The sequence below is a fragment of the Odontesthes bonariensis genome, chromosome 2 (genome assembly GCF_027942865.1).
Source record: "Odontesthes bonariensis isolate fOdoBon6 chromosome 2, fOdoBon6.hap1, whole genome shotgun sequence".
NCBI lineage: Eukaryota > Metazoa > Chordata > Actinopteri > Atheriniformes > Atherinopsidae > Odontesthes > Odontesthes bonariensis.
The window spans coordinates 1,025,534-1,049,017 of NC_134507.1; the positions used below are offsets into that span (position 1 = coordinate 1,025,534).

Consider the following 23,484-nt stretch of genomic DNA (forward strand, 5'->3'; position numbering starts at 1 on the left):
CAACCGTCTCAGCTGGTGGATCCAACCGTCTCAGCTGGTGGATCCATCTGTCCCAGCTGGTGGATCCAACTGTCTCTCAGCTGGTGGATCCAACCGTCTCAGCTGGTGGATCCAACTGTCTCTCAGCTGGTGGATCCATCTGTCTCAGCTGGTGGATCCAACTGTCTCTCAGCTGGTGGATCCAACCGTCTCAGCTGGTGGATCCAACTGTCTCTCAGCTGGTGGATCCAACTGTCTCTCAGCTGGTGAATCCATCTGTCTCAGCTGGTGGATCCATCTGTCCCAGCTGGTGGATCCAACTGTCTCTCAGCTGGTGGATCCAACCGTCTCAGCTGGTGGATCCAACTGTCTCTCAGCTGGTGGATCCATCTGTCTCTCAGCGGGTGGATCCATCTGTCTCAGCTGGTGGATCCATCTGTCTCAGCTGGTGGATCCAACTGTCTCTCAGCTGGTGGATCCAACTGTCTCTCAGCTGGTGGATCCAACTGTCTCTCAGCTGGTGGATCCAACTGTCTCTCAGCTGGTGGATCCAACCGTCTCAGCTGGTGGATCCAACTGTCTCAGCTGGTGGATCCATCTGTCCCAGCTGGTGGATCCAACTGTCTCTCAGCTGGTGAATCCATCTGTCTCAGCTGGTGGATCCATCTGTCCCAGCTGGTGGATCCAACTGTCTCTCAGCTGGTGGATCCAACCGTCTCAGCTGGTGGATCCATCTGTCCCAGCTGGTGGATCCAACTGTCTCTCAGCTGGTGGATCCAACCGTCTCAGCTGGTGGATCCAACTGTCTCAGCTGGTGGATCCAACTGTCTCTCAGCTGGTGGATCCAACCGTCTCAGCTGGTGGATCCAACTGTCTCAGCTGGTGGATCCATCTGTCCCAGCTGGTGGATCCAACTGTCTCTCAGCTGGTGGATCCAACCGTCTCAGCTGGTGGATCCAACCGTCTCAGCTGGTGGATCCAACCGTCTCAGCTGGTGGATCCAACCGTCTCTCAGCTGGTGGATCCAACTGTCTCTCAGCTGGTGGATCCAACTGTCTCTCAGCTGGTGGATCCAACCGTCTCAGCTGGTGGATCCAACCGTCTCCCAGCTGGTGGATCCAACTGTCTCTCAGCTGGTGGATCCAACCGTCTCAGCTGGTGGATCCAACCGTCTCAGCTGGTGGATCCAACCGTCTCAGCTGGTGGATCCAACCGTCTCAGCTGGTGGATCCAACCGTCTCTCAGCTGGTGGATCCATCTGTCTCAGCTGGTGGATCCATCTGTCCCAGCTGGTGGATCCATCTGTCTCAGCTGGTGGATCCAACTGTCTCTCAGCTGGTGGATCCAACTGTCTCTCAGCTGGTGGATCCAACTGTCTCTCAGCTGGTGGATCCAACTGTCTCTCAGCTGGTGGATCCAACTGTCTCTCAGCTGGTGGATCCAACTGTCTCTCAGCTGGTGGATCCAACCGTCTCAGCTGGTGGATCCAACCGTCTCAGCTGGTGGATCCAACTGTCTCTCAGCTGGTGGATCCATCTGTCTCTCAGCGGGTGGATCCATCTGTCTCAGCTGGTGGATCCATCTGTCTCAGCTGGTGGATCCATCTGTCTCAGCTGGTGGATCCAACCGTCTCAGCTGGTGGATCCAACTGTCTCTCAGCTGGTGGTCCATCTGTCTCAGCTGGTGGATCCATCTGTCTCTCAGCTGGTGGATCCATCTGTCTCTCAGCGGGTGGATCCATCTGTCTCAGCTGGTGGATCCATCTGTCTCAGCTGGTGGATCCAACTGTCTCTCAGCTGGTGGATCCAACTGTCTCTCAGCTGGTGGATCCAACTGTCTCTCAGCTGGTGGATCCAACTGTCTCTCAGCTGGTGGATCCAACTGTCTCTCAGCTGGTGGATCCAACCGTCTCAGCTGGTGGATCCAACCGTCTCAGCTGGTGGATCCATCTGTCTCTCAGCGGGTGGATCCATCTGTCTCAGCTGGTGGATCCATCTGTCTCAGCTGGTGGATCCAACTGTCTCTCAGCTGGTGGATCCAACTGTCTCTCAGCTGGTGGATCCAACTGTCTCTCAGCTGGTGGTCCATCTGTCTCAGCTGGTGGATCCATCTGTCTCTCAGCTGGTGGATCCATCTGTCTCTCAGCGGGTGGATCCATCTGTCTCAGCTGGTGGATCCATCTGTCTCAGCTGGTGGATCCAACTGTCTCTCAGCTGGTGGATCCAACTGTCTCTCAGCTGGTGGATCCAACTGTCTCTCAGCTGGTGGATCCATCTGTCTCAGCTGGTGGATCCAACTGTCTCTCAGCTGGTGGATCCAACTGTCTCTCAGCTGGTGGATCCATCTGTCTCAGCTGGTGGATCCAACCGTCTCAGCTGGTGGATCCAACTGTCTCTCAGCTGGTGGATCCAACTGTCTCAGCTGGTGGATCCAACCGTCTCAGCTGGTGGATCCACCTGTCTCTCAGCTGGTGGATTCAACTGTCTCTCAGCTGGTGGATCCAACTGTCTCTCAGCTGGTGGATCCAACCGTCTCAGCTGGTGGATCCAACTGTCTCTCAGCTGGTGGATCCAACCGTCTCAGGTGGTGGATCCATCTGTCTCAGCTAGAAGATCCAACAGATCCAACAGATCCAACAGACTAAAGGCTATACACTACTTTTGGATTATTTTTTGGATTTTGCTTAGAAATGCGATTAATCGTGATTAATCAGGGAAATCTTGTGATTAATTAGATTAAACATTTTAATGGTTGCCCAGCCCTAGTTAAATAACAATCAGACTGAGTTATTAAGTGCATGTAGACACCTTAATCTGACTAAGAATTGGATCGGATCGGATTATTGGCTAAATTACAATCAGACTGAGTTATTAAATGCATGTAGACACCTTAAGCTGACTAAGAACGGGATCGGATGGGATTCAGACCCGAGATAACTGGGTTGAAAGTCACTCTAAACCTGCTTGTAGACGCTGAAGCACGTGGTGAATCAGACTTTGCATTCTGCGCATGCTCCAGATGTTTTCCCGGGGTCGTGACCCGGAAGTCAAAGGAGACGATATTCCTGTTGTTGTCGCCGTCAGAAAGAAACAAACAACGCGATGGAGAATGCTCCGTTGGGCATCGAGTTTGTGCAACAAGCAGCTCATCACAGACCAAATGTAGAGGGACGTAGCTTCATCTGGCTCTGCGTTCTCCATCTTTCTCCAATGCCTGAGTTTGTTGTTGTTGGTGGTGGTGAAGAGGTCAACAGGAAGTGGCTCTATTAGCAACAGCTGGAATGGGTACAGCGCCACCTATCATACCGGGGTATGACACGCTTTGTGCCTCTGATCCCATTCATTCACCGCCATATATCCAAGGAGAATTACCCTTATAACTCAGTCTGATTGTAATTTAGCCAATAATCCGATCCTTTCAGTGCCATGTGACCCCAATTCAATTCAATTCATTTTTATTTATATAGCGCCAAATACAACAAATGTCATCTCAAGGCACTTAGATAATAAAGTCCAATTCAAGCCAATTGGAATTCAATTCATTGTAATCATAATTATTCATAAAATAATCCAATTTGTTCATATAGAGCCAATTCAAAAACAAAACAAAAAGGAAACCAACAGATTGCACTGAGTGATGCTGATCAGAGGTGGAGCCGATAAATAAAGGTGGAGCTCTGTCCTCCTGCAGCAGCTTTAGGAAGTATTTTCTGCTCATTTTGTTTCGTTGTGTTGAACTCTTTGGCCGTAATAATTCTGTTTCTCTGGGATTCATCGCTGCTTGCTGAATATTTGTTGTTTCTTTACTTTTATTGGACATTTTCTGAGCTGGTTTTCTTATGTTCTGTAGTGAAAGCGTCTCATTGTTGTGGGACGGCTGAGCAGAGTGATGCACTGAGGGGAAGCTGGAGTTCATTGAGGGAAGTGGGTCGAGTGGCTCAACCACTTCCCACTTTCTGACTCCAATTCACTTTCTGACTCCATTTCCTCGTCACGTTTTTTATCTGAAAAAAAACCTCAAAAAATTAGTTTGAGTGTCTGCGACCGACGGACGGCTGATGGAGGACGGAGTTTCCACAGCTGATGGGGGCAGTCGGAGCGACTCTCCCCGCTTCAGGTGACGTGAGAGCGGATGAGTATTGATCCTGGAGAGGTGGATGCAGCGGGAACGTTGGGTTATCGATAGGCTGCAGCTGATCGGGGTAATATAGCCGCATCCAGAGCAGCTGCTTCACAGGGAAACAGGCTGAACTGTGATTCACACCTGTTCATGAGGGAAAACTTACCTGTTCATGAGGGAAAACTTACCTGTTCATGAGGGAAAACTTACCTGTTCATGAGGGAAAACTTACCTGTTCATGAGGGAAAACTTGTTTCACGCTGAGGTTTCACACCTGCTGGGTCCAACCTGTTGAGCTTTTCAGTGTCTCTGATGTGAAACAAGCTGCAGTGTGTTCACATGCCCACTGGTTTCCTTATGCGTGTCCGTCCTCACGTCAATACTCATGCAGGAAACTTCCATCTGCACCACGAATATCCGTGAATATCTGTGAAAATCGGTGAAAATCGGTGAATATCTGTGAATATCCGTGAATATCCGTGAATTACGGTGAAAATCGGTGAATATCCGTGAATTACGGTGAATATCCGTAAATATCTGTGAATATCTGTGAATTACGTTGAATATCCGTGAATATCCATGAATATCCGTGAATATCTGTGAATTACGGTGAATTGCGGTGAATTACGGTGAATTATGGTGAATTACGGTGAATATCGGTGAATATCTGTGAATATACGTGAATATCCGTGAATATCCGTTAATATCCGTGAATATCCGTGAAAATCCTTGAAAATCTGTGAATATCTGTGAATATCCGTGAATATGGGAGAATATCCGTGAATTACGGTGAATATCCGTGAATATCCGTTAATATCCGTGAATATCTGTGAATATCTGTGAGTATCTGTGAGTATCCGTGAATATCTGTGAAAATCTGTGAATATCCGTGAATATCCGTGAATATCCGTGAATATCTGTGAAAATCTGTGAATATCCGTGAATATCCGTGAATATCTGTGAATATCCGTGAATTACGGTGAATTACGGTGAATATCTGTGAATATCCGTGAATTACGGTGAATATCTGTGAATATCCGTGAATATCTGTGAGTATCCGTGAATATCTGTGAAAATCTGTGAATATCCGTGAAAATCCGTGAATATCCGTGAAAATCTGTGAAAATCTGTGAATATCTGTGAAAAAATCTGTGAATATCCGTGAATATCCGTGAATATCTGTGAGTATCCGTGAATATCTGTGAAAATCTGTGAATATCCGTGAATATCCGTGAATATCCGTGAATATCTGTGAAAATCTGTGAATATCCGTGAATATCCGTGAATATCTGTGAATATCCGTGAATTACGGTGAATTACGGTGAATATCTGTGAATATCCGTGAATTACGGTGAATATCTGTGAATATCCGTGAATATCTGTGAGTATCCGTGAATATCTGTGAAAATCTGTGAATATCCGTGAAAATCCGTGAATATCCGTGAAAATCTGTGAAAATCTGTGAATATCTGTGAATATCAGTGAACATCTGTGAATATCTGTGAATATCCGTGAATTACGGTGAATATCTGTGAATATCCGTGAATATCCGTGAATATCTGTGAAAAAATCTGTGAATATCCGTGAATATCCGTGAATATCTGTGAGTATCCGTGAATATCTGTGAAAATCTGTGAATATCCGTGAATATCCGTGAAAATCTGTGAAAAAATCTGTGAATATCCGTGAATATCCGTGAATATCTGTGAGTATCCGTGAATATCTGTGAAAATCTGTGAATATCCGTGAATATCCGTGAATATCTGTGAAAATCTGTGAATATCCGTGAATATCCGTGAATATCTGTGAATATCCGTGAATTACGGTGAATTACGGTGAATATCTGTGAATATCCGTGAATATCTGTGAGTATCCGTGAATATCTGTGAAAATCTGTGAATATCCGTGAATATCCGTGAAAATCCGTGAATATCCGTGAAAATCTGTGAAAATCTGTGAATATCTGTGAATATCAGTGAACATCTGTGAATATCTGTGAATATCCGTGAATTACGGTGAATATCTGTGAATATCCGTGAATATCCGTGAATATCTGTGAGTATCCGTGAATATCTGTGAAAATCTGTGAATATCCGTGAATATCCGTGAAAATCCGTGAATATCCGTTAATATCCGTGAATATCTGTGAATATCTGTGAATATCCGTGAAAATCTGTGAAAAAATCTGTGAATATCCGTGAATATCTGTGAGTATCCGTGAATATCTGTGAAAATCTGTGAATATCCGTGAATATCCGTGAAAATCCGTGAATATCTGTGAAAATCTGTGAATATCCGTGAATATCCGTGAATATCTGTGAATATCCGTGAATTACGGTGAATATCTGTGAATATCCGTGAATTACGGTGAATATCTGTGAATATCCGTGAATATCCGTGAATATCTGTGAGTATCCGTGAATATCCGTGAAAATCTGTGAATATCCGTGAATATCCGTGAAAATCTGTGAATATCCGTGAAAATCTGTGAAAATCTGTGAATATCTGTGAATATCAGTGAACATCGGTGAATATCTGTGAATTACGGTGAATATCCATTAATATCAGTGAACATCCGTGAATATCTGTGAATATCCGTGAATATCCGTTAATATCCGTGAATATCCGTGAATATCCGTTAATATCCGTGAAAATCCGTGAAAATCCGTGAATATCTGTGAATATCCGTGAAAATCTGTGAATATCCGTGAATATCCGTGAATATTTGTGAATATCTGTGAAAATCTGTGAATATCCGTGAATATCCGTGAATATTTGTGAATATCTGTGAATATCCGTGAATATCCGTGCATATCCGTGAATATCCGTGAATATTCGTGAATATCTGTGAATATCGGTGAATATCGGTGAAAATCTGTGAAAATTTGTGAATATCTGTGAATATCCGTGAACATCGGTGAATATCTGTGAATTACGGTGAATATCCATTAATATCCGTGAACATCCGTGAATATCTGTGAATATCTGTGAATGTCCGTGAATTACGGTGAATATCTGTGAATATCCGTGAATATCGGAGAATATCCGTGAATTACGGTGAATATCCGTGAATATCTATGAATATCTGTGTATATCTGTGTATATCTGTGAATATCCGTGAAAATCCGTGAATATTTGTGAATATCTGTGAATATCCGTGAATATCCGTGAATATTCGTGAATATCTGTGAATATCTGTGAATATCTGTGAATATCCGTGAATATTTGTGAATATCTGTGAATATCTGTGAATATCCGTGAATATTCGTGAATATCTGTGAATATCCGTGAATATCCGTGAATATCCGTGAATATCCGTGAATATCCGTGAATATCTGTGAATATCCGTGAATATCGGTGAATATCGGTGAATATCTGTGAAAATCTGTGAATATCCGTGAATATCCGTGAATATCCGTGAAAATCTGTGAAAATCTGTGAATATCTGTGAATATCCGTGAATTACGGTGAATATCCATTAATATCCGTGAACATCCGTGAATATCTGTGAATATCTGTGAATGTCCGTGAATTACGGTGAATATATCCGTGAATGTCCGTGAATATCTGTGAATATCTGTGAATGTCCGTGAATTACGGTGAATATATCCGTGAATGTCCGTGAATATCGGAGAATATCCGTGAATTACGGTGAATATCCGTGAATATCTATGAATATCTGTGTATATCTGTGTATATCTGTGAATATCCGTGAAAATCCGTGAAAATCTGTGAAAAAATCTGTGAAAAAAATCTGTGAATATCCGTGAATATCCGTGAATATTTGTTAATATCTGTGAATATCTGTGAATATCTGTGAATATTCGTGAATATCCGTGAAAATCCGTGAATATCTGTGAATATCCGTGAATATCCGTGAATATACGTGAATATCCGTTAATATCCGTGAATATCTGTGAATGTCTGTGAAAATCTGTGAAAATCTGTGAATATCCGTGAATATCCGTGAATATCTGTGAATATCCGTGAATATCTGTGAAAATCTGTGAATATCCGTGAAAATCTGTGAATATCCGTGAATATCCGTGAATATCTGTGAATATCCGTGAATTACGGTGAATATCCGTTAATATCCATGAAAATCTGTGAAAATCTGTGAATATCTGTGAATATCAGTGAACATCGGTGAATATCTGTGAATTACGGTGAATATCCGTTAATATCCATGAAAATCTGTGAAAATCTGTGAATATCTGTGAATATCCGTGAACATCCGTGAATATCTGTGAATATCCGTGAATATCCGTGAATATCCGTTAATATCCGTTAATATCCGTTAATATCCGTGAAAATCCGTGAATATCCGTGAATTACGGTGAATATCCGTGAATATCTATGAATATCTGTGTATATCTGTGAATATCCGTGAAAATCCGTGAAAATCTGTGAAAAAATCTGTGAAAAAAATCTGTGAAAATCTGTGAATATCCGTGAATATCCGTGAACATCCGTGAATATCTGTGAATATCTGTGAATGTCCGTGAATTACGGTGAATATATCCGTGAATATCCGTGAATATCTGTGAAAATCGGTTCCAGAGCAGCTCGTTTCATTGTTAAAAACGTGTTCCAGAGCAGCTCGTAGCTGAAAAACATGTTTAACTAACATCAGTTTCTCTGAAACATCATCAATGAGATGAATTATTCTTTACGAATTTTGCAGAAAGAAGCTTTTACCTTTTTAGAAATAAAGTTTCTCAGGTCATAAAAAGCAGCCTCAGTTACTGGAGTTCAGGGTTTTGTTTGCCTTGATGTTAAAATGAAGCTTTATTATTCTTTAACTCCATTTTTGGCAGTTTGAAAGCTTCAACTCTTATCTGCAGCTTTATTTAACAGAGTTCAGTTCCTGTTTGACTCCTCAGAGTTTGACCAACAGATTCTGAACATGTGATTCTCCTCTTATTGAACATCTTTTATAACTAATCGTCTTTCTGTTGCAGTCTGAAGGAGGAACTCTGAGAACAGGAAGCAGCAACCTTTGGTCCTCCAGTAAAAAGGATCTGAAACTCATCCTGTGTGTTTGTTGGGTTCTCAGGGAGCGCCCGGGGAACCGGCCGCCCGAGCTGCTGTACCCGCAGGCCGACGTGGCGGAGCGCCTGGCGCACGGCGGCAGCGACGACGCCATGGCCAACGGCCTGAAGCCCGACCTGCAGGCCGCCAAACGCCTCGCCAAGCGCCTCTACAACCTGGACGGCTTCAAGAAGTCCGACGTGGCCCGACACCTCAGCAAGAAGTGAGTGTTCCTGTCAGACTTTTACAAAATAAAAGCCTGTGAGCAACATACTTTTACAATAATAAAAGCCTGTGAGCTACAGACTTTTACAAAATAAAAGCCTGCGAGCAACAGATTTTTACTAAATAAAAGCCTGCAAGCAACAGACTTTTACAAAATAAAAGCCTGTGAGCAACAGACTTTTACAAAATAAAAGCCTGTGAGCAAAAAAAAGAAAAAACCTGCGTTAATGCGCGATAAAATATTGATCTGCGTTAAATAATTACGAGTTAAAGCGATAATAACGAGTTAACTCGCCCAGCCATTAACACAATGTATTAACTTTCACATGAATAACAGCTCATGGTGTGTGGTTCAGATCATGCTCAGAATGCAGGAAGTTATTGTTGATGATTCAGTGCTTTGACACACGGAGTCCCACAAAGATCAAGTCTGGGGCCCCTCTTTTTCCACCTGCACATGCTTCATGCTGCTGTTCAGGTGACCCCATGTGTTTTACACTCAGTCCTACAGGCATGAACGTAAAACACTGAATAAACACAACTAAATTCAAATAAACTAAAGTATATGTATAAAAATCAGCCTGATTTACTGAGATTCTGGAGCAGTAAACACCAGCACATCCAGAATCTTCCACTGATGAGGATTTAAATGGTTTCACAGCTAAAGTGAGAAGCTTTCTGTCCCAGCGGGACTCGGAGAGGCTCGGCCATGTTTGGGAGGAGAGCGTTACAACTGGAAACAGTCGGACCAGCCAAAACCCAGCAGAGAACGTGTTTCTGCTGCTCTGACTTCCAGTTAAATTTAGAACTGACTTTAAGGCCTCGCAGTCTGGGCCCAAAATATATCTGAGACATGATTACTGCAAGACTGGAAGGAGTCTCAAGGCTGCAGGAACTGATCTGAGTCCAGGATGCTGCCCCCTGCTGGAGGCCGCTGGAGCTGCTGTTGAATCCAGGATCTGCACACCGTCAGAGATGCTGTTAGATAAGGATGGATGTGCTGTAAATGACTTAACGCTGCCTGTTTCTCTCTGCAGTAACGAGTTCAGCCAGATGGTGGCAGAAGAGTATCTCAGTCACTTTAACTTCACCGGTCTGACCATCGACCAGGCGCTCAGGTCAGTTCCACCCATTCATTTATCAAGACAAAAGGGGGATGAGTCAGTTAAATGGTTAATAACCGGAGATAAAGTCTTATTTTCTGATCTGTTCTCATTTTGAAGTCATCCTCATACTCGGAAGGTTTTTGATAAACTTTGATATGAAGGAATGCTCAAACTGAAACTGGCTTCTTCCCGTTCAGAGTTTGGGAAAACAGGGTAATCTGGGGAGCAGTAGGCTTTCAATATGAATTTATATAATATGAGTAAAGCTGAAACACTTTCTCTGAGTTTGACGTATCACAGAAGAATATTTAATCAACCACAGAACCACAAACTGAGGCTGTAAACTCAAGCTGCAGATGTGGAATACTTTGGTCAAATTCCAGCTTTTGACCAAGTGACCGAAATGATCAAACTGTGTAATTTACATTCTCATGGCGGGTTTGTCCATCTGAGGCGACTTGAGGACGCCAGCGGGGGAGGGGAGCAGTCAGTCCAGCTGTGACAAACTGTTTTCAGCTGCCAGGTGGGAAAACGAGGCGGGTGTTGGTGGAGATCCAAAAACCTTAGAGTTAGACCTCTGGAGTGCTGGTTATTAACAACGCTAACACCTCGGTGCTGGTTATTAACAACGCTAACGCCTCGGTGCTGGTTATTAACAACGCTAACGCCTCTGCTGGTTATTAACAATACTAACGCCTCTGTGCTGGTTACCAACAACGCTAACGCCTCGGTGCCAGTTATTAACAACGCTAACCCCTCGGTGCCGGTTATTAACAACGCTAACGCCTCGCTGCTGGTTATTAACAACGCTAACACTTCGGTGCCGGTTATTAACAACGCTAACCCCTCGGTGCCGGTTATTAACAACGCTAACGCCTCGCTGCTGGTTATTAACAACGCTAACACTTCGGTGCCAGTTATTAACAACGCTAACCCCTCGGTGCCGGTTATTAACAACGCTAACGCCTCGCTGCTGGTTATTAACAACGCTAACACTTCGGAGCTGGTTATTAACAACGCTAACACTTCGGTGCCGGTTATTAACAACGCTAACACTTCGGTGCCGGTTATTAACAACGCTAACACTTCGGTGCCGGTTATTAACAACGCTAACACTTCGGTGCCGGTTATTAACAACGCTAACACTTCGGTGCCGGTTATTAACAACGCTAACACTTCGGTGCCGGTTATTAACAACGCTAACGCCTCGGTGCCGGTTATTAACAACGCTAACGCCTCGGTGCCGGTTATTAACAACGCTAACGCCTCGGTGCCGGTTATTAACAACGCTCACGCCTCGGTGCTGGTTATTAACAACGCTCACGCCTCGGTGCTGGTTATTAACAACGCTAACACCTCGGTGTTGGTTATTAACAACGCTAACACCTCGGTGCTGGTTATTAACAACGCTAACACCTCGGTTGGGGGGCTGGAGTCATTTTGTTCACCTCAGATATTCTTCTTCACGAACAGAAAATCCAACAGTCAAACTCTACCGTTCAGTAAACAGAGTTCAGTCTTGTAGCCTGTTTTAAGCACCTGTTGTCGAACATGTTTGATTTAACTTTACTCAGAGTTTAACTAGTTTAACTAGCAGTGTGCTGTTTTTCAGGTCCTTTCTGATGCAGTTTGCTCTGATGGGAGAAACTCAGGAGAGAGAACGAGTCCTCGCACATTTTTCAAGGAGATACAGAAAGTGTAATCCCGAGAGTGTGTCCACAGAAGGTACCTGTCTCCTTCTCACCTGTCTCACCCGTCTCCCTCTCACCCGTCTCCCTCTTACCTGTCTCCTTCTCACCTGTCTCACCTGTCTCTCTTTTACCTGTCTCCCTCTCACTTGTCTCTGTCTCACCTGTCTGTCTCTCACCTGTCTCAAATGTCTCCCTCTCACCTGCCTCACCTGTCTCCCTCTCACCTGCCTCACCTGTCTCCCTCTCACCAGCCTCACCTGTCTCCCTCACACCTGCCTCACCTGTCTCCCTCTCACCTGTCTCACCTCTGTCTCCCTCTCACCTGTCTCACCTGCCTCACCTGTCTCCCTCTCACCTGCCTCACCTGTCTCCCTCTCACCAGCCTCACCTGTCTCCCTCTCACCTGCCTCACCTGTCTCCCTCTCACCAGCCTCACCTGTCTCCCTCTCACCTGTCTCAAATGTCTCCCTCTCACCTGCCTCACCTGTCTCCCTCTCACCTGCCTCACCTGTCTCCCTCTCACCAGCCTCACCTGTCTCCCTCACACCTGCCTCACCTGTCTCCCTCTCACCTGTCTCACCTCTGTCTCCCTTTCACCTGTCTCACCTGCCTCACCTGTCTCCCTCTCACCTGTCTCCCTCTCACCAGCCTCACCTGTCTCCCTCACACCTGCCTCACCTGTCTCCCTCTCACCTGTCTCACCTCTGTCTCCCTCTCACCTGTCTCACCTGCCTCACCTGTCTCCCTCTCACCTGTCTCCCTCTCACCTGCCTCACCTGTCTCCCTCTCACCAGCCTCACCTGTCTCCCTCTCACCTGCCTCACCTGTCTCCCTCTCACCAGCCTCACCTGTCTCCCTCTCACCTGTCTCAAATGTCTCCCTCTCACCTGCCTCACCTGTCTCCCTCTCACCTGCCTCACCTGTCTCCCTCTCACCAGCCTCACCTGTCTCCCTCACACCTGCCTCACCTGTCTCCCTCTCACCTGTCTCACCTCTGTCTCCCTTTCACCTGTCTCACCTGCCTCACCTGTCTCCCTCTCACCTGTCTCCCTCTCACCTGCCTCACCTGTCTCCCTCTCACCTGTCTCACCTGTCTTTCTCACCTGTCTCAGACAGCGTCCACACCCTGACGTGTGCGGTCATGTTGCTGAACACGGACCTTCATGGAAACGTGAGTCTCATTTTATATTTAAATGAATTTACGATGACAGACTCACCTGAACAGGAACTCCATATTTGGTCACTAAGCATCACATCTGTGTGTTTCAGAACGTGGGGAAGAGGATGTCCTGCAGCCAGTTCGTCTCCAACCTGGAAGGACTCAATGATGGAAAAGACTTCCCCAAAGATCTGCTCAAGGTACCAGTTCCACATCTATGTGTCCGTCTTCAGGGTTAGGGCCAGTTCCACATCTATGTGTCCGTCTTTAGGGTTAGGGCCAGTTCCACATCTATGTGTCCGTCTTTAGGGTTAGGGCCAGTTCCACATCTATGTGTCCGTCTTTAGGGTTAGGGCCAGTTCCACATCTATGTGTCCGTCTTTAGGGTTAGGGCCAGTTCCACATCTATGTGTCCGTCTTTAGGGTTAGGGCCAGTTCCACATCTATGTGTCCGTCTTTAGGGTTAGGGTACCTGTGATCCGACCTGAACCTGAACCTGAAGCCTCAAACGGCCGTTTACAGCTACAGTCTTCAGGTATCAAAATGTCCCCACAGAGCACTGTTCTTGCTCTCGGTGAAGGAGGACGCATTTCTCTCTGAGTTTTGTCTTTTGGAGCCTCTCTTTACATATCGTACGAATTTAAGAATGATGGATCTAAGAGTGAATTTAAGAGTGCTGGCCTTGGCTGCCAGCTGCAACTTCTCCTGGATGCTATGTAAATAAGACGCTCTGCCCTATGTGCTCCCTCCCCTTCCTGAGGAGACTGTGGAAACTGTTTAGGCTGGCTGATAAACTTTCCATCGCATTATCAAGGACAATGGCCTCTGAGACAGTGCTTCATGGTCGTTTAGATCCCCAACGTGTTGAAAACCTGACAAAATACCGGCTGTTTCCAATTTTGTTCCCACAAATTCGGCGCTACTAAAGCTAGCCGCAGTGAGCTAACGCACTTCCGGTTATTTTCACAAAATAAAATACCCGTTGCCTTTTATCATAGGGAAAGCCATTAGGATACAATTGGTGCTTTTGTTTTGAAAACAGGAAGTGAACCTACCCTCGTTGTAGCTAGCTTGAAACTGCCGTTTTGACAGGAAATGACGATCTGCGACGTCACGTTACGTTGCATCTTGGGTAGTTTGAGTATGAGTAGTAACCTCATGATGCATACCCAACATTTAGGAGAATCTAGTATGCATCCGGGAACTTCTGCTTACTCAAACTGGCATACTAACTCAGAAGGTTAGTAGGAGTAGTAGGAGTAGTATGCGGTTTGGAACACAGCCTGTGACTCATTGAAGTTTGTTTGTTAGCATCTTTGTGTCGCTGCGAGGACTCGGCTGGTTTGTTGTTCTGAACCTTCTTTAGTCTGGTTTTAGTTTGAGATCATCGGACTGAAACGACTCTGAGCCGGCTCAAAGAAAACAACCTCCAAATAACAAAAATTTAATTAATTCAGGCAGATTATGTTATTTGATTTAATCTAATCGTTTCTGTTGGAAGATTTGAGAAAGATTTGCTCAGAATAAATTCATAGAATAACTCAGTAAACAAACAATAAATAAATAATAGAAAAATGTTTTTGTTGTGTAGAATAATTACAACATAAAATATTTAACAAAAAAACATTAAGTATTTTATTTCCTTTATTTGAACCACAGCAAATTTAATGTTTATTTAATATTAGTTAAATAATAAATAAACGCGTAAAAAACAAATATTTTAAGATGAAGAAGCTAAAAAACTTCTGAAATAATGAAAATATTGAATGAAATATTCCGTAAAACTATTAAAATCCAAGTTTTTCCTCTGAATAAAATGGAATAAAACCTGAAGCGTGTAAATAAAACGGTTTTAAACGTGTTTCCTGAACAGCTCAGAGTATTGATCCGTCAGTTATTGATGAATCAGAAACGGATCGTTAACATTCCTGCCGCTCGCCGTCTCTCGGCTGCGTTCACATTCAGCTCCCGTGGATCCTGCTTGATTGACAGCTCAGAGGAGAGCTGGGGGCGGGCCGTAGCTCCCATCCCTGCGCTCTGATTGGCTGCTTCAGCTCAGAGAAAATGCGCATTGCGAGAGCGAGGAAAAGTAGAGAGAAGAAGAGGAGGAGGAGGAGGAGGGCAAACGGTCCTCAACAGTTCAGAGTCTCAGCCGAGGAGGACGGAGGGATTCTCCAAACAGAGGAGGAGAAGAAGAGCAGCAAACAGAGGAGGAGAAGAAGAGCAGGGCGGAAGTTAGAGGACAAACACCTGAGGAGGAGGAGGAGGAGGACTCTTCCTCTTTTTGGAGAGCAACAGTACAAACTTTCTTTCTTTCTTTCTCCCCATGAGCTCATCCCTCCTCTCCTCCCCACCTCTCTAACCCTCCATCCCTCCATCCCTCCTTCATCTCTCCATCCGGGCGCTGACGTCAGTTTAGGGGTGCTCTCCCCCTCTCTCTGTCTGCCTGTGTGGGTGTGCTCGCTCGCTCGCCTCCTTTTCTTCTTCTTCTCTGTTTTGGAGGCGGCACAGATCTCCGTCACGCAGCTTTATTTGAGTCGTAGGGATTCTCCTCGCCGCTGCATCAGGAGGCGAAGCAGCAGCTCGCCGTTTTGGGCTTTTTGCGTGTCGCTGGCGGCGGATCGTCGGGGAGACGACCGGAACGCGGCGCCGGGACAGTTTGGAGCGTCTGTTCAACGAGACGCCAACAGGAGGAGACTCTGACAGCAGCGTTGGATTCAGATTCTTCCATCAGAATAATCGATCAGATAATCAATCAGATAATCAATCAGATACGATCAGATACAGAATAATCGATCAGATACAGATTAATCGATTAGATACAGAATAATCGATTAGATACAGAATAATCGATTAGATACAGAATAATCCATCAGATACAGATTAATCGATTAGATACAGACTAATCGATTAGGTACAGATTAATCCATCAGATAATCAGTTTCTTCTCAGTAAACTGAAAAAAGTTAGTTAAATGAACTAAATATGAAATATTAGTTGAATATATATCATATTATATCAGTTTTTCTGAGACCTAAAATACATTTTATTTTTCCAACTTCAGATTAAAAAAAACTTCTTATTTTAACGAGTTATTGATAAATGTTTTAAAATAAGGAAAAAAGTCATAATAAGGTTCTGATCAATAATTCTGAGAAAGATCTGATTTTATCATCCTGACGGATTTTTATTGATCATCGTTCAGAACATTTTTCACCCCAGTTTGACTTCAGGCTGCAGAATAACAGGATCAGTTCAGGTTCTGTTGGGTTCTGCAGGACTCAGAACCGGAGGAAGCTGCTCTGTTTTTATGCATCATGAACAGAATCGGATCCATAACGCAGCAGCTCCTCTGAGGACCAAACCAGCCGTCATCAGACTGTTCCTCACCTCCTCCTCTGCCGGATCAGAACCAGAAACCAGAGGCCGACCTCCTGTTGATGGGATTTAAAGCATCATTTTTCACAGATTTTTGGGGTTTGAAACCTTTAAAAAGAGAGAATACCTTCGAACCTCTGCGGTTCGGTCTCAGTCGGACGTTGAACTGTTCCACCGCCATGATCGGCGTCAACAGCATCCACTCATCGGGCCGCATGCGGTCACGTTCGCTCTGCTCGGTCCGGAGTGGGCGGGACTCGAGGGACTCGGACACCTACAGGTATCCCAGAGCGCCCCGGTCCCGCTCCCTGAAGCCGCTGGCCTTCCCGGACCTGCTGGGGAAGTCTCAGGACGGACAGCAGCACAAACAGAGCCGCAAGAAGAAGGTAGAAGCTGGAAATGAACACGTTTGAAATCTGTTTGCAGGTTAGAGGAGCGCGGACGAGTCCCAAAGGGTCCAAAGGGTTCAAAGGGTTCAAAGGGTTCAAGGGGTCCAAAGGGTCCAAAGGGTCCCAAAGGGTTCAAGGGGTCCAAAGGGTTCAAGGGGTCCAAAGGGTTCAAAGGGTCCCAAAGCGTCCAAAGGGTTCAAGGGGTCCAAAGGGTCCAAAGGGTCCCAAAGGGTTCAAGGGGTCCAAAGGGTCCAAAAGGGTTCAAAGGGTCCAAAAGGTTCAAAGGGTCCAAAGGGTCCAAAGGGTTCAAGGGGTCCAAAGGGTTCAAAGGGTCCCAAAGGGTTCAAGGGGTCCAAAGGGTCCCAAAGGGTTCAAGGGGTCCAAAGGGTCCAAAAGGTTCAAAGGGTTCAAAGGGTTCAAAGGGTCCAAAGGGTCCAAAGGGTTCAAAGGGTCCAAAGGGTTCAAAGGGTCCAAAGGGTCCCAAAGGGTTCAAGGGGTCCAAAGGGTCCCAAAGGGTTCAAGGGGTCCAAAGGGTCCAAAAGGTTCAAAGGGTCCAAAGGGTCCCAAAGGGTTCAAGGGGTCCAAAGGGTTCAAGGGGTCCAAAGGGTTCAAAGGGTCCAAAGGGTCCCAAAGGGTTCAAGGGGTCCAAAAGGTTCAAAGGGTCCAAAGGGTCCCAAAGGGTTCAAGGGGTCCAAAGGGTCCAAAAGGTTCAAAGGGTTCAAAGGGTCCAAAGGGTCCCAAAGGGTTCAAGGGGTCCAAAGGGTCCCAAAGGGTTCAAGGGGTCCAAAGGGTCCCAAAGGGTTCAAGGGGTCCAAAGGGTCCAAAAGGGTTCAAAGGCTCCAAAAGGTTCAAAGGCTCCTAAGGGTCCAAAGATTTCAGATTCAGATTTTCTTTGTTGTCATTGTAACGAGTACAACAAAAAGTAAGGTGCAGGCCTTTCAGTGCAGACGTATAACAATATAACTATAAAGGGACAGTATGTACTATATAAAAAAGAAGTATAAATACTAAATAGAAAAACAATATAAAAAATAATTTAAAGACAATATGGCACTTCACCCTAAGGAGGCATTTCTGACTCTGACAGTAGTTGGACAGAAGCACTCTTTTAGTCTATTTGTCCTGGTTCTGTCCCTGGACTGTCTGCTCCCTGGTACTTCATCAGTATTCAGAGAAACCCAGTCCTCATCACTGCTTCCATTCAGACCCCCCTGAGCCCCATCCACCTCCACCTTTTCCCCATCACCACCACCTGGTCGACCCTTTGAAAGCCCCGTCCACTCCTTTTTCTCCTTCCTCACCAGTTTACTGGAACACTTTGAACATGAAGACACTTTAATTCAGATAAATCACGTCTGTAATCTGTTATCAGACGTCTGCAGAGGAGCTGAGCTCAGATAAACCCTGAAGAAGTCCTGAGTGATGCTGACGCTGTGCACGTGTGTGTGTGTGTGTGTGTGTGTGTGTATGTGTGTGTGTGCACGTGTGTGTGTGCACGTGTGTTGTCTCTGCAGACGCTGTACAACTCCATCAAGAACGAGAAGCTGCAGTGGACCATGTAAGTGTGAATTTCCACGTGTGAAGTGTGTGTTTAAACTGTGGGTCTTATTTAAGCCTCTGTTGCCGTGGTAACCGTCCCCTGCTTCTTTCCCGGCTGTAATTACAGGTCAGCATCCCAACGCCCCGCTTCGCTGTTTGTTTGCGTTCAGCTTCTGTTCCTCATTTGTCATCGTCATTTGTCATCATTTATTAAATAATAATAAAATTTAATGAGTTTCTGCCGATAGATTATTTATGGGTCCCAATGCCGAAGGCATTAGACACACATATTACTCTGTTGCCAGACTCTTATTATTCTCCTGTTTCCGCCCTAAAGTTCGGCGCGCTACTAGTCTGGCAGCGATGGTCCGACCGGCGTAAAAAGCACACCGCTGCATGCACATTGATCGGGAATAGTGCGCTATTCCGTTTGGCTCTCATTAGTCGAAAGGAATTCCGGCAAAATGGGAAAAAGTTGGAAAATCGTGGATGGGAAAATGCATTTAAAAGCACATAACGAGCCAAAAACAGCCCTATTTTAGAGGCTTTATAACTCAGCCATAAAGCATAACACAGACCTCATTCAAAGTTTATATGTGACAGGAGACTCTCGGCTTTAACTGAACCAAAGGGTTTGTTGATACATAATACAGCTTTGACACAACGGCAGTTTACATTTTAGGAAGACTACATCTCAGCCGAGGTGTCTCTCTCACTCTGTTTCTCACTCTAAATTCGATACTGCATCAATTCCTAGAAGAAATGTCTCTCATGTCCAAAATATCTGCCCGATCTGGACAAATTTAACTTCAAAACGTAGGTATTTTTGTCCTCTTTCACCCAAAGTCACACTCATTGAGCTCTGCCACACAGATTTATCACAAATCGCTTCTGAGCGCAGAGAGTCGGCCCTCCAGCTGACATTCCGCCCATTGTAAACGCCTGAAATCATGAAATTCAGGTGAAAATTTATTTTAAAACTGCCATAAAAAACAAGCCCCACATAGTAGCCGAATGGAAATTACACCGCTGGCTTCTGCCGTCTCTTGGGGCGCTGACGGTTCAAGAATTATTCGGATACGACTTTTACTTTTCGAACAGCGACCGTTTGTTCGAGACAGTCGAGTGCAGTCAAAATTATAGTGCGATTTTAAGAAGCCATAGTGAGCGTACATGTCAGAGACACAGACGAGCTGCACCTGCTCCTGTTACCGGGGCAACGCCTTGTTAGCCTGCTCTGTTCTGAGACTGCTTATGAGGGCAGAGCCAAGATGGCTGCCCTCGAGGCCCAAAATTCAATGGGAAAATCGATTGAAAAGCACTTAACGAGCCAAAAACGTCAAAAACTGCCCTATTTTGGAGTTCTCATAACTCAGCCATACGACATCACAGAGATCTCATTCAAAGTTTATATGTGACAGGAGACTCTCGGCTTTAACTGAACTAAAGGGTTTGTTGATAGGGCGGGCAGTAGATTGGCACCCATCAAAATTTCTTCAGAAATTTTCTAGTTTAACTTCAAACTGAACGACAACATTTCTTCTCTTTTGTTGATCTGCTGCAGTGATGAGGAGGAGTTGAGGAAGTCCATGTCGGAGCTGGCTGACGTCCGCACAGACTCCGCCTCCCACACCATGAGGCGCATCGGGAGTGGTGGAAACCCTCTGGTGGGCGTCGCCCATCAGGCCGATGGCGAGCTGTACAAGAGCGGCTTCCTGGTTCGCAAAGTCCACGCCGACCCCGACGGGAAGAGAAGTACGACCCTCCTGCTCCTCGTTGTTCCTCTTTTCATTTTTTATCATGAACTTCTTTCTTCTTCTGTCCTGATAAAATCTTTAATTTGCACAGAAGAAGAGAACCGAAGCAGCACCAACACTGTCGGTGTTGGTTTGTTAAACTTCTTCTTCGGTGCTGTCATCGTTTTAATGTCAGCAGCTCTTAAACTGTAGTTTGTTGCTTCTAAACTTCTGAAGTTTACTTTTGAGCTGTTTATCAGGACGTTACTTCAGGTGATGCTTCCTGATATCCCATCATGCCTTGCTTGTTGCAGCGCCGCGGGGTAAGAGGGGGTGGAAGACGTTCTACGCCATGCTGAAGGGTCTGGTGCTCTACCTGCAGAAGGTAAACATCTGGACCACATTTCCCAGAAGCCTCTCTGTTTGAAATGGTGGAAACAAACAAGAAACTTTTTTAAAAATTATTATTTTTTTTTTATTTATTTAAACATGTCACATTGACAGAACAATGACATACTCAAAAGTAAACAGTTTTGTTTTTTTTAACTTCACATATTCACACCTCCTCATATAGTACAAATTTAAGGAAAATAAATGATTGTAGTGTGGGCTATCTCTAATAGAAAAATAAACATTGAAAGATCTTAGATGCACAAGATAAAAAAGGGATAATAAATAATAAAAAGCAAGGAGAAAAGAAAAGGTAAGTCCATTCTAAACAGTTACAGGGGCTTAGGACAGGTTAAGATTGGCTATGAGTATAATTTATCTGCATGGGGATTATTTTTATGTTTCAGACAGTTTTGTAAGAAGGATCATTTTTAATGCGAGCCATGAAGGCGGGTTTGGCATATGGACACTTGTGAATATAATATTTAGTGATAATGATGAGGCTATTTACCAAGAACTCTGTTTTTTTTTATCTTTGAGGATTACACCTACTTGGATGTTTTAGGAAAAGAGCAGAAATCTGTGTTTATGGAACTGGACGATAATAAGACATGGAGAGATTTCTCACGTTCATAAAATAGGTGTTCTGTTGTTTCCAGATTCGTTTTTGCAATTATAACAGTTTTCTACAAGAAATTTAAATCTTCTTTTTAAAAATTCATTGAAGGGATAGATGTTGTTCATATTTTTTAAATGAACTTCTTTACATTTTGGGGGAATTTTAAGTATTTTGACGAACAAGAAACTTTAACTTAAACTTATCGGTGAAATAAAGAAGGATCCATGTCATGGAGAAACCAGAGATTTGTTAAAGTGTTGGTCACATGATGCCGGTCACATGATGCCGGTCACATGATGCCGGTCACATGATGCCGGTCACATGATGCCGGTCACATGATGCCGGTCACATGCTCTGCAGGACGAGTACCGTGCGGAGCGCGAGCTGACGGAGGAGGACGTGAAGAACGCCGTGTCCATCCATCACTCTCTGGCCATGAGAGCAGCAGATTACAGCAAGAGGCCGAACGTGTTCTACCTGCGGACCGCCGACTGGAGGGTCTTCCTGTTCCAGGCGCCGTAAGCCGCTCTTCTTCTTCTTCCTCTTCTTCCTCGGTGTTTAACTTCTTCTTAGTGCAGGTTTAAACTCTGTCATCGTGTTTCTTCCTGAAGGAACGCAGAGCAGATGCAGTCCTGGATCACTCGCATTAACGTGGTGGCGGCCATGTTTTCCGCGCCCCCGTTCCCGGCGGCGATCGGCTCCCAGAAGCGGTTCAGCCGCCCTCTGCTGCCGGGGTCCAACACCAAGCTGTCGCAGGTACCAGCAGAGCCCACATCTGTCACATCTGTCAGAGCTTTCATCAGACTCAAAGGTTTCCTCGTCTGTCCGACAGGAGGAGCAGGTCAAATCCCACGAGAACCGCTTCAGGGCCATTTCCTCCGAGCTGGTGGAAGCCGCCGCCTCCACGCCGGACCGGAAGGTGAAAGGTCGTGAGCTGGAGGAGCAGAAGCTCCGTAAGGAGTACCTGGAGTTTGAGGTGAGCGGGTTCAGATGCGAACACCACAGAGGAAGATCCGTTTAGAGTCGGGAAACACGAGTCTGTAGTTCAGAGACAGGAAGCTGCTGGAGGTCAGAGGTCAGACGGAAAGGCGACCGTGCAGCAGCAACCACAGGAAGCCAATTCTTATAAATCTTCTGCCTTTTTAATGCCTAAGTGAATGGGGATCTATGAACATGCTAATATGCTAATCTGGCCCCACGCCCACTGTTTAGTGTTGAGGAAAACTCTTATCTTTGAACCAGAAAGGCATTTCTAAGAACATGGAAGGAATTATATCAGGTGCTTTAAATGCTTTCAACAACACAGGAGTTGTTAGCTCCCAAAGCTAACAAAGCTAACAGTTAGCCCAGAGCTCCTAACAAGAACAGCTTATGGACGTACTCGAGTTCCTCGTCTAGCGGCACACAGCAGAAGTGAGGCCAAGCGAAGACTGCCGAAAGTAAACCGCCACAGAAGCTGCCCACTACAGGGGACCAGGAAATGGGCTAGCATGTGAGCTAGCATGTGAGCTAGCATGTGAGCTAGCATGTGGGCTAGCATGTGAGCTAGCTGTCGACCGTGCTCGTCCTTGTTCATCAGAGGATTACAGTCTGCTCTGTTAGCTCACAGCTAGCCTGTTTCTGGGCCAATCTAGTTTTTGTAGTTTCTTTGGCCGGCAAGTTTAGCCCACGTGTTAGCTGTGCTAGCACGTGGGCTAGCACGATGCTCCTCATGCTAGTGTCTTCTGCGGTTTGCTCCCATTCGACCAGGAGCCATCAAGTTAGCTTCTCGCTCCGCTTTGTGCCGTCTGAATTCTCCAACTACACTGAGCTAATGTCTCCTGAGCACGTTAGCTTCCATTTAATCAGTTTCTCAGAGCAGGTTCACATCAGCTGGTTGGTTCTGACCTCATCTTTCTGAGACCTTCAGTGGTTCTCTGCAGACTCAAAGCAGATCAGGAATGGATGATTTTATTCATGAAATGTCTGTGACATAATAAAAAGGGGGGCTGTAAGTTGTGGATTCCTTATTGACTTTTATTACAGTCCAAAGGTCCCGATCAGCTTCATTTCTTTATTTATTTCCATAAAAAACAGGAAGCAGCTGCAGATATTCACTGAAACATGTTCCAACATGAACATAA

General features: G+C 45.2%; 1 protein-coding gene across 5 annotated transcripts in view; it reads left to right on the top strand.

The window, feature by feature from the left end:
• The window catches only part of psda (pleckstrin and Sec7 domain containing a), a 171,662-nt gene that overhangs the window by 56,972 nt on the left and 91,206 nt on the right, over positions 1-23,484 (top strand). For 2 of the 5 annotated variants that reach the window (XM_075473510.1, XM_075473554.1), the window contains 11 exons: positions 9,155-9,352; positions 10,392-10,472; positions 12,073-12,185; positions 13,264-13,322; positions 13,421-13,510; positions 18,592-18,635; positions 20,181-20,371; positions 20,667-20,737; positions 21,722-21,879; positions 21,973-22,117; positions 22,194-22,337. The exons of the other annotated variants lie outside the window; for them this stretch is intronic. In XM_075473510.1, coding sequence (XP_075329625.1) covers positions 9,155-9,352; positions 10,392-10,472; positions 12,073-12,185; positions 13,264-13,322; positions 13,421-13,510; positions 18,592-18,635; positions 20,181-20,371; positions 20,667-20,737; positions 21,722-21,879; positions 21,973-22,117; positions 22,194-22,337 — 1,294 coding nt within the window. The remainder of the gene's footprint in view (positions 1-9,154; positions 9,353-10,391; positions 10,473-12,072; positions 12,186-13,263; positions 13,323-13,420; positions 13,511-18,591; positions 18,636-20,180; positions 20,372-20,666; positions 20,738-21,721; positions 21,880-21,972; positions 22,118-22,193; positions 22,338-23,484) is intronic. 5 annotated transcript variants of the gene reach the window in all.